Consider the following 9,441-nt stretch of genomic DNA (forward strand, 5'->3'; position numbering starts at 1 on the left):
AGCTCCTTGTGGGAAGAAGTCAGGTGTGCCTCTTTGTTAGGGGGATGTCCACAACCTCCAGGTGAGAAGAAGCCGGGTCTGCCTCTGTGTTAGGGGTGATGTCCACAACCTCCAGGTGGGAAGATGCTGGGTCTGCCTCTGAGTTATGGGTGATGTCAACAACCATACGGTGGGAAGAAGCAGGGTCTGACTCTGTGTTAGGGTGATGTCCACAAACTTCAGGTGGGTAGAAGCCGTCTCAGCCTCTGTGTTAGGGGTGACGTTCACAACCACCAGGTGGGAAGAAGCCAGGTGTGCCTCTTTGTTAGGGTTGATGTCCGCAATCTCTAGGTGGGAAGAAGCCGGGTCTGCCTCTGTGTTTGGGGTGATGTCCACAAGCTCCTGATGGAAAGAAGCCAGGTGTGCCTCTGTGTTAGGGGTGATGTCCTCAACTTCCAGGTGGGAAGATACCGGGTCTGCCTCTGTGCTACGGGTTTTGTCAGCAACCTCCAGGTGGGAAGAAGCCAGGTGTGCCTCTGTGTTAGGGGTGATGTCCAAAACCACAATGTGGGAAGAAGCCGGGTCTTCCTCTCTGCTACGGGTGATGTCAACAACATCTAGGTGGGGAGAAGCTGGGTCAAACTCTGTGTTAGGGGTGAATCCCTCAACCTCCAGGTGGGCAGAAGCCGGGTCTTTCTCTGTGTTAGGGTGATGTCCACAATCTCCGGGTGGGAAGAAGCTGGGTCTGCCTCTGTGTTATGGGGATTTCCACAACCTCCAGGTGGGAAGAAGCCTGGTCTGCATCTGTGTTAGGGGTGACAATTAAAATCCTGATTGGCTCTACTACTACAAGGCACCAGGATGTCATGACAAAAGGCATCTGTCAGAGTGCTTTCTATGAGTGCTACTCACCTGCTTGGATATCAGCTGGTAGTGTGGCGGAGAAGGCCACCACTAGGACAGGGGAACTCGCAGGGTGTCTGCAGTAGGCTGGAAGTAGCTTTTCACCTCGTCCGCCACAAAGGCACAGACAGAGCTCATAAAAAGGGGTCTTGAGGTCATCCAGGGAGAAGGACTGGCTGATTCTCCCGAGGATCGACCTCACAGAGTCAAAAGCAGCAGCCCGGGAGAAAGGGGTGTGAGGAGAAGAGGCCTTCAACGTGTTGGAGAGCTTCTCCCCCTACGGCCACCACCATACTCACAGCCATCCCGGCTTAGGAGGATGGGGTGATCTGAATGGCCTTCCTCTGGCTGAAGCCACAGGGCCAGGAGGATCCTGGGCACCAGCTCCACCACCACCTGGGATGGGCTGAGCAGGTTGCTACAGGGCTTATTGGACAGCTTGTCCAGAATGCTCCTCACAGCTCTCTCCACGATGATGTGGACCTTGGGGTCGCTGAAATCAACAAAAGCAGCAGAGAAAGCTAAACGATGTGCAATGTTCACACAGAGAACACTGCCCTAGTTATTTTCTGCATAGCTCCAGATGTGTAGATGAATGGAGCAAGCTGTATGCAGGGCAGTACATGGAATTCACATGTCAGCGCCAGCTGGAGAGGTGGTGTGCATGGAGCGGCGGAGCTTGCAGACAGCCTTGTGCTCCATGTCAATCATTTTTAGGCAGATGTTTACTTCCCCAGGTCTGCCGTAGGGAAACAGGAAGTCCCATTAGTGTAATTTCACAACAGATATATTCTGCTGTACTGACTAGTTGTTGAAAGGCTAGAAAGGAGCTCACTGACTGATAGTCTAAGTCTCTAACTCTCATTCTCTTACCAGCCGAGCGAGTTCGTTCCCCTCCTCCAGGGTTTCCCTTCCACACCCTTCAAATAAAACACAAAGCATTTCAACTTTCCTGGCTTCCTATTTATCTGTTGTTTATTTTACCCACACCTCCTGGAGTGCTGCTGGTGACAGAGAATGGCAGTGAAGGTGAGAGCTGACGTGGTACTCACCTCTCCCTAAGGGATTTTTTGCCCTGAGACACCAGCCAGTCGCTCATGTGCTCCATGGTGACATGGGGAGAGACCTGGCCTCGACTCTGGAGCAGCAGATAGTGGACCATGAGCTTCTTCTGCAAGATGAGGTAAGGTGTGAGACCGTGCCACTAAAGACCATATAATGTGCTTTCAGAAGGGCCTCTCGCAACATTTCACAACTGCTCATGTCTCACAATTTGCAAGTGATATTAAAAACTCTTATGACCATCTTCTCTAAACTATCTTGAAATAAAACTCTTGTTTTTGGGATTAAATCTATCTCTTTTTTTCTGTGGTTACTGTTTTTGTGGGATGAATCTTACCTGTTTATTGTAATATGCTTCCTCCCAGCAGGCCTGCAGAGTCTGAAAATAAAGGCTGCTTCTACAGAATTCCTTTGAAGATAATTAAAATAATTATGCTTTATTAGGTACATTATGCACAGGCATTTACAGTATGCCAAAAGGAATATCTCCTAAGATTACCTTAGTGGGACCATAAGTGAACTCAGGAATGCTCCCAACCCTATCCATGGTCAGAGGGGGACGAAATGCAGCGCTATAAATATACGGGATGCTCTAGAGATAACAGGAATGACTTAAAGTCGCGAATGCCTGTGGAGTCGTCCAATATGCTACGCTGAGAATTGAGTTGTAGGCGATATTTGGATATGTTTGGCGCAATTTACATGTTTACATTCTATTGCCATGGAGAAATTGAGTTTCTAGAACCTGTTTTCTTCTATGTCTTTATTTCGTGAAATATTAAGATCTTTATTTTGTCATAATGTGTATATGAGGACGTTGGAGCCCGTTCCGATTCATGACGCGGTTATCCAGGTGCATGTTGCATAGACCTACTAATCCAACCTTGGCTTACAAGTTAAATTAAATGAGTATATATGCCTATACAAATCTATTGACCACATCCATTTAAATCAATGATTGTCAATTGAAAATGTGGTAGTTGTGTTATCCTGTTGTGCGTGTCAGGGCTCCTCTTAAGCACGTTATTCCAATATTTCCTAGAATTGACGCAGGTTACACTTTTGCAAAACTACTAGGTTAAAAATAAGAGCATGGATGACAATAAAGGTATTACTTGAATTATATGTGTAGTAGTGTGATGTTGTTCCCCTAGATTATGCACCAAATTGCACACAAGGACAGTTCAAGTAGGCCAGGTCAAGAGGGGATGTTAATAAGTTAATAATAATAATAATTCAATGTGGTTTCTTTATTTAATTACAGCTGCATAGCTAATGTAATTTTTTGGTGTACAAACATTTTTATGTATCTATATTGCAAATACACCTAATTGTAAAAGTTGTGTATATTTTGGTTTGGTCCATCGCGGGTTATCTTTATGTACCCTCTTATTGTTCTCTTTTGCCTGACCTTCAACTAGGAAGGTATGTTGTCCATGGCGCCGTAATTTGTCAATATAAAACTGTGGTAAAGTTACACAAAGTGCTGTTACGCAACTACAGGTTTTGTTACAATGTGGGCGGCAGGTAGCTTAGTGGTTAAGATTGTTGTGCCAGTAACCAAAAGGTCGCTGGTTCTAATCCCTGAGCCAACTAGGTGAAAAATCTGTCGATGTGCCCTTGAGCGAGGCACTTAACCCTAATTGCTCCTGTAAGTCGCTCTGGATAAGAGTGTCTGCTAAATGACCCCAAAAAAAAAAAAAAAATGTATGTTAACAACTTTCACCGAGCTCGCTAATTAGGATACCTATTGTAACTCGGGAATATTTGGGGCAGTGTTTGAGTGAGTTTCTATGTGCTCACGCAGGTGCCCGAGAGCTGTGGCTGCACCAAGGGCTAACCTATTGTGTGTTGTCTCGTGGTGTGCAGGTATGTCTTTTATTTTGTCAGAATTATGTTGTATATCATTTTACTTGTATTGTATAGTGTGTTGTTAGGCACTGAATGTGTGCATGCAGCACCTGTTCTATTTTGCCTGACCTTCAACTAGCAAGGTGCCCGAGAGCTGTGGCTGCACCCAAGAGCTAACATATTGTGTGTTGTCTCTTCGTGTGTGCAGGTCGAATAAAAAAATTATCCAACCATCAGAATTACAGTTGTGGCAGTGTCCTAATTACGTGACCTGCCGACTGGTCAGCTCAAGCCGACCGCCGGAGCTGTGCATGTGGATGAGGTGCACGACCTGCGCATGTGAATTTGTTGATGGCTTACTGTAAGTGAATATATACTGTAAACAGTGAATATAGCATATTCATTAGATACAGGTATTCGTGCTTATTTGTATGTTTTGGATGAATTTGTTTATTGCATAAATTTTTTTGGTATTTGAATGCACTAAATTACATTGTATTTTAGTGCTCTGTTGAGCCATGGAAGATTCTCAAATCCATAAGACATGTTATGCTGTGGATTTTAGTGTGGGTAGAGGGAGGGTGTCCTTCCATTTACACCAATTGTACAGTCAGCTCCTGGGAGTAGAGCGTTTGCTAGTCCTGAGTTTGCAAGCACTGGGAGGGGTAGGCTGTTTGTTCCACCTGACCAGGATATCCCACCTCTGTCTTTTGATGTACCATCATCCACAGTACTCGGTGATAATGGGACGCCTCCGAGTCAGCTTAGTGACCTTATTAAGCAGATTGGTTCAGAGATAGGAGAATCTATCAGAGCGAGTTTACTGCAGCCTGGGGGTTTCAAGTCTTTCTCCTGCCCGTCCCCCTCACCAACCCCAGCAGTTTCCCCTGCCTGAGCAGTGTGGGTCAACCTTTATTGATGCGTCCAAGCTGAATCTGGTTGTGAAGTCAGATGTTAGTGCTCCACCTCTTTTTTAGGGGTGATGGCTCAGATAAGTACTCTGTCCTGGAGTGGGAGGAGTTAATGGAAGTCTACCTAGAGAAGAGGGGGTTACACTGGGTCTGGGAATGTTGGGGAGGTGATGTCTAGATTCATGGGGGAGGGCACGGGATGTGACCAAAGTCTGGAAGCGTAACAACCTTGTTGTCACAGATGTTAAGGCGGTGTTCAGTGTTTTCAAGCAACACTTTGGGGATACTGTCTGCTCAGGTATGCCATTAGCTGATTTCTATTCAATCAAACCATATGCTAATGAGGGTCCAATAGATTTCTGGATTAGTCTTAACAAAGCTGCAGAGGCAGCCGAACAGTACCTTGTGAATGAGGGCAGGACCTTACCCAATCAGTGCTCAGAGTTGGCAGTCATGTTTGTACGCAACTGTCCTGAGAAAGAGTTGGCCCAAGTGTTCAAGAGCAAACCCATTGGTGACTGGACAGCCAGTGAGGTACAGGATCGGTTGGATGAACTGTTAAGGGAACGTAAAGCATGTAGAACACAACTTTCACAGCAGGTTGCTGCTGTTTTTGACTGCCCTCAGGAGGGAGTGGGTCCTGTGAAAAGACCTAATGTGTCATCTTTTTCTCAATGTGGCCGTGAACCAGACCAGGCACCATCTGTATCTGAGGGTGGGACATTAAAGAAAGTTTTGACTTTGTTAGAGAAGGCTCTGGTCAGCAATACTCAGCAATACTCAGTCTGTGAGTGGTGCAGTGGTCTAAGGCACTACATCGCAGTGCTAGCTGTGCCACTAGAGATCCTGGTTCGAATCCAGGCTCTGTCGTAGCCGGCCGCGACCGGGAGACCCATGGGGCGGGGCACAATTGGAGCAGCGTCGCCTAGGGTAGTGGAGGGAATGGCCGGCTCAGTTCGTAGAGCATGGTGTTTGCAACGCCAGGGTTGTGGAATCGATTCCCACGGGGGTATGAAAAAAAAAAAAGTAATGTATGCACTAACTGTAAGTCACTCTGGATAAGAGCGTCTGCTAAATGACTTAAACATGTTAAATGTAGAGGGCCCCGTAAACAGTTCCACAAACGTCAGCATGAGTGTGCTGTCTGTGGAAGCACTAATTACTGGACCAAAGCTCACTGTCAGATGCACCAGCTGTGCGTCAAGTGCTTTTCTCCGGGCCACATGAGCTTTGACTGTAGTGAGGCTGGGCAGCGACAGAACCCTGGATGTGGACAGACTGGCAGGTCTCAGGAAAACTAGAAAGCCTCCGTTCTGAGGAGGGCAATGTGGGGGCATTCTTATTTTTCCTCCACTGATGATGATATCCAATATGTTTATTCTTACTTTTGTGAGTCAGTACCCAAGAACAACACTGTGTGTTGTGTTTCTCGAGCAGCTACTTCCTGTGTTACGAGGGACGTCCCTGAGGAGCCTGCTGAGGGGGGCGATGGAGAGGGTAAAGGGGAGACGGTTGCTATAGGCAACGTGGTCAGGATGTGGTCAATCGGTCAGTGGGTCCAAACGCAGCCTGAACCTGTGACAGACGACATCCACGAATGGTACAAAGTCACACTCAGATCGCTACACAACACTCTTTCATCTTTGACTTGTTTAAATAAGATTTTCTACTTAAGACTAAGTACCTTACAAGTACCATGTTAATATAGCTCACACTGTGTGTGCCTGGTGCGTGTGTGTTTGTGCGTCTCTGTGTGTGTGTGTGTTCCAGGGTGCTGTGCTGGGTTCCACAGGCTCAGTACCACAGGCTTTTGTGTCTGGGAGGAGAAGAGCCCACTGCCTGCAGTGCTACTGACTGTCTACTGGGGGCGTTGTTCTCTCAACAGAGCCCAGTGGAAAGCCCCAGTCCTGAAACAACATAAGAGACAAACCACTGTTCTAGTACTATCTTTGACTATAACATGTTCCCATTGATTAAAGGATTTAACATTACTTATTGTTAGTTTTACATTGTGTTTTGTTCGGCTAATGTTTCCAAATCTAAGTAACTATTGGGAAGGACATTAAGGACTGAACACTGAAATAGCTCTGGTTCCAACTAGCCAGTCATCCATGACAAATGGTTTTCTTATGGTTCCTTACATATTGTATAAAAATAAATATAATTTCTAAAGATAGCAAGTTTTATTACCAATTCCCTACCAGCTAGTGATACATTTGAACTGTATCTGATGTATGTTCATATTCAAGGTTATATTGAGCACGTATGTATGTTACTGTATTGTGTGGTTGTTGGAAATCATTTTGTGTGATGTTAAGAATAAAAGTATTGACCTGTCATTCATTTGTATGGGAGTGTTATTTTATGAAAGAAAACAATTTATTGAAAATAAATCACTGTGTTTCAGAGAACAAAAAATAATTGAATATTTTCAAAACATGGGGTCTCAGTACTGTACTTAAATTGTAAATTATTTGTTTGTAAACGATGGAGTAATAAAACATTACATTTTTCCATATGATAAAGATAGAGTCATGATTTTTTCTTTATTGATAATATTTCACGTTTGCAGCGCTGTTCTATTTCTATCACGCAAAACAGCCTACTGTGACATCTAGGCAGTTCAGAATGAAAAGCGTTCTGTTTCAGAATACTTTCTGGCGCTGTCCTTGCCGCAGTTATTTTTAGTTCACTTGCACCATCTAGTGGTGATCACAATGTCTTATGTTTGCCAAAGATTCTAAAGTTCTATATTTGAGCATTCTATAGTTCTATTTTTATACACATACATTCTGAATTCAGACTGCTATAATACACTACTTGGTTACATTGCTCGATTGTTTAGTTCTTATTTAGGATTCACAGAAGTTTTCTAGCACAGTTTAGCAGTTTTTAGTTGAGTTTTCTGTAAATAACTATTTTCTAGCTGTTATACTGGTCTCCTGGTGATACCAAATATGGATGACTCTACATCCATCCAAGGGTCTTCTTGGGTCGATTGTTACCTTGATGAGCAGGTAAGTTTGCCATTAATTATTCAATAGCTCTCATGTGTATAAGCATCTATTATGATGTTCTCCTTTAGTTTTTAATACATTTTGGACCGACCACATCCATGATAAATCTGTGATATCCTGAACAAAATGACATTGTCAAGGCCATAAAATAAAATGTCCTGTGTGATACCACTGCTAATATTAAACTCCTACTGTGCGTACAGATGTTGAAGGTGAAGGGTCGCCAGAGACTCCATGAGATCGAGCAGGAAGTTCATAGAGAGCTGAGCGTGACACTAAGCCAATGTCACCAGTCCCCAGGAGAGGTATACTCATACTTTTCCATTCCCTAAACTATAGTACACCATTGCTACCATCCACATAGACTGTTTATTTACCTGTTATTGCACCTTAAGTTCACAAAGGAACAGTATGAACTAATGTCTTCCTCTCTTCCGTCTGAAGGTAGCCATGGAGGGGCAGCAGCTCCTGACTGACAAGGCCAAGCCATGGGTTACTTCCCATGAGCATCTTGGTTCTGCAGCTCTGATGAGTGGCGACACAGCAGGTATGCTCTCAGAGAAACAGGCCCAACCTGAGATCAGGTCAGATGAGATGCTCCAGGTGGAGTTCCTCAGCCAGACCCAGGTGGAGATTCCACAGGAGGTCAGGGAGGTCATGGACAGCCTGCTGGACAAGGTGGCGGATGGAGAAGCCCAGGAGAAGAAGGCTGAGGTCTTCAAGGCAAACCTGATCCCCTATCCCTCCTCATCCTCAGCAGTCAATGTCATGAAGGTCCTGGAGAGCCAGGTAGACAAGGTAAGACTGAATCCTTTATTTGTGCATTTTTGTTGTATACTACACTCTTAGAAAAAAGGGTTCCAAAGGGGTTCTTCGGCTGACCCCATAGGATAACCCTTTTTGGTTCCACGTAGAACCCTTTTTGGTTCCAGGTAGAAAGAACCCTTTTGGGTTCGATGTAGAACCCTCTGTAGAAAGGGTTCTACATGGAACCGAAAAGGTATTCTACCTGGAACCAAAAGGGTTCTACCTGCAACCAAAAAGGGTTCTTCAAAGGGTTCTCCAATGGGGACAGCTGAATAACCCTTTAAAGTTCTAGATAGCACATTTTTTTCTCAGTGTAGTACTATACCTGTACATGTAATAAGAAATACTCTACAAGACATGTGATAGGCAGTAAAGACACCAGAGGTGTACATAGAACTAACATTACAATGCCTCTCTTTCTCTTCCATGTGAAGGAGAAGAAGGTTGAGGTCCTTGACCTTAGCACCTGTCCCATACTCCAAACGGCCCTTACAGACATTGAGACCACAATGAAGACTGCATACAAGACCATGCCAAAGCAGATTGTGGTACTTGGTTCTATCATTAAGCATATCATCACCCAGGTGCTTCTTCAAGTAGATCCCCAAGCCTTTCAGGAGGGAGTCTATTTGGAGACACCTGTTATCATCAACAACACCAAAGCTCTTCTGTGGTCTATTCCTGGGTTCAAGTAACTGAGGATGAGGAGATGTCTAACACTCAGCAGTCCATTGATGCTTATGAGGTGGCCAAGGCTGTTATCAACAACCTGGAGGAGGTGCTAGGCCCAAAACCTGTGCTGGCGAGAGCACTGGGAATCAGGTCACACATCTTGACAAGGTACATTGTTCATCTCGTAGGTCTATGCATTTCGAAGACAGTGCCTGATGTAAATGCTGCCAATGAAGAGG

The 9,441-nt window shown here is 44.9% G+C and overlaps 1 protein-coding gene across 1 annotated transcript; it reads left to right on the plus strand.

The window, feature by feature from the left end:
- Positions 1–7,197: 7,197 nt before the first annotated feature.
- Positions 7,198–9,225, plus strand: LOC121563460. Its single transcript, XM_041875370.2, has 4 exons — positions 7,198–7,723; positions 7,927–8,028; positions 8,168–8,521; positions 8,965–9,225. The coding sequence occupies exons 1-4, from the start codon at positions 7,664–7,666 to the stop codon at positions 9,223–9,225; spliced, it is 777 nt and encodes a 258-aa protein (XP_041731304.2). The 5' UTR covers positions 7,198–7,663.
- The last annotated feature ends 216 nt before the right edge of the window (positions 9,226–9,441 follow it).

Source organism: Coregonus clupeaformis, unplaced genomic scaffold (genome assembly GCF_020615455.1).
Source record: "Coregonus clupeaformis isolate EN_2021a unplaced genomic scaffold, ASM2061545v1 scaf2445, whole genome shotgun sequence".
NCBI lineage: Eukaryota > Metazoa > Chordata > Actinopteri > Salmoniformes > Salmonidae > Coregonus > Coregonus clupeaformis.

What these genes read in the sequence shown, in the direction of transcription:
- LOC121563460 (XM_041875370.2), top strand. Translation starts at nt 7,664, where the DNA reads ATGGATGACTCTACATCCATCCAAGGGTCTTCTTGGGTCGATTGTTAC. An exon ending in ATTGTTACCTTGATGAGCAG is followed by an intron (nt 7,724 to 7,926) that starts GTAAGTTTGCCA and finishes CTGTGCGTACAG; the next exon opens with ATGTTGAAGGTGAAGGGTCG. An exon ending in GTCACCAGTCCCCAGGAGAG is followed by an intron (nt 8,029 to 8,167) that starts GTATACTCATAC and finishes TTCCGTCTGAAG; the next exon opens with GTAGCCATGGAGGGGCAGCA.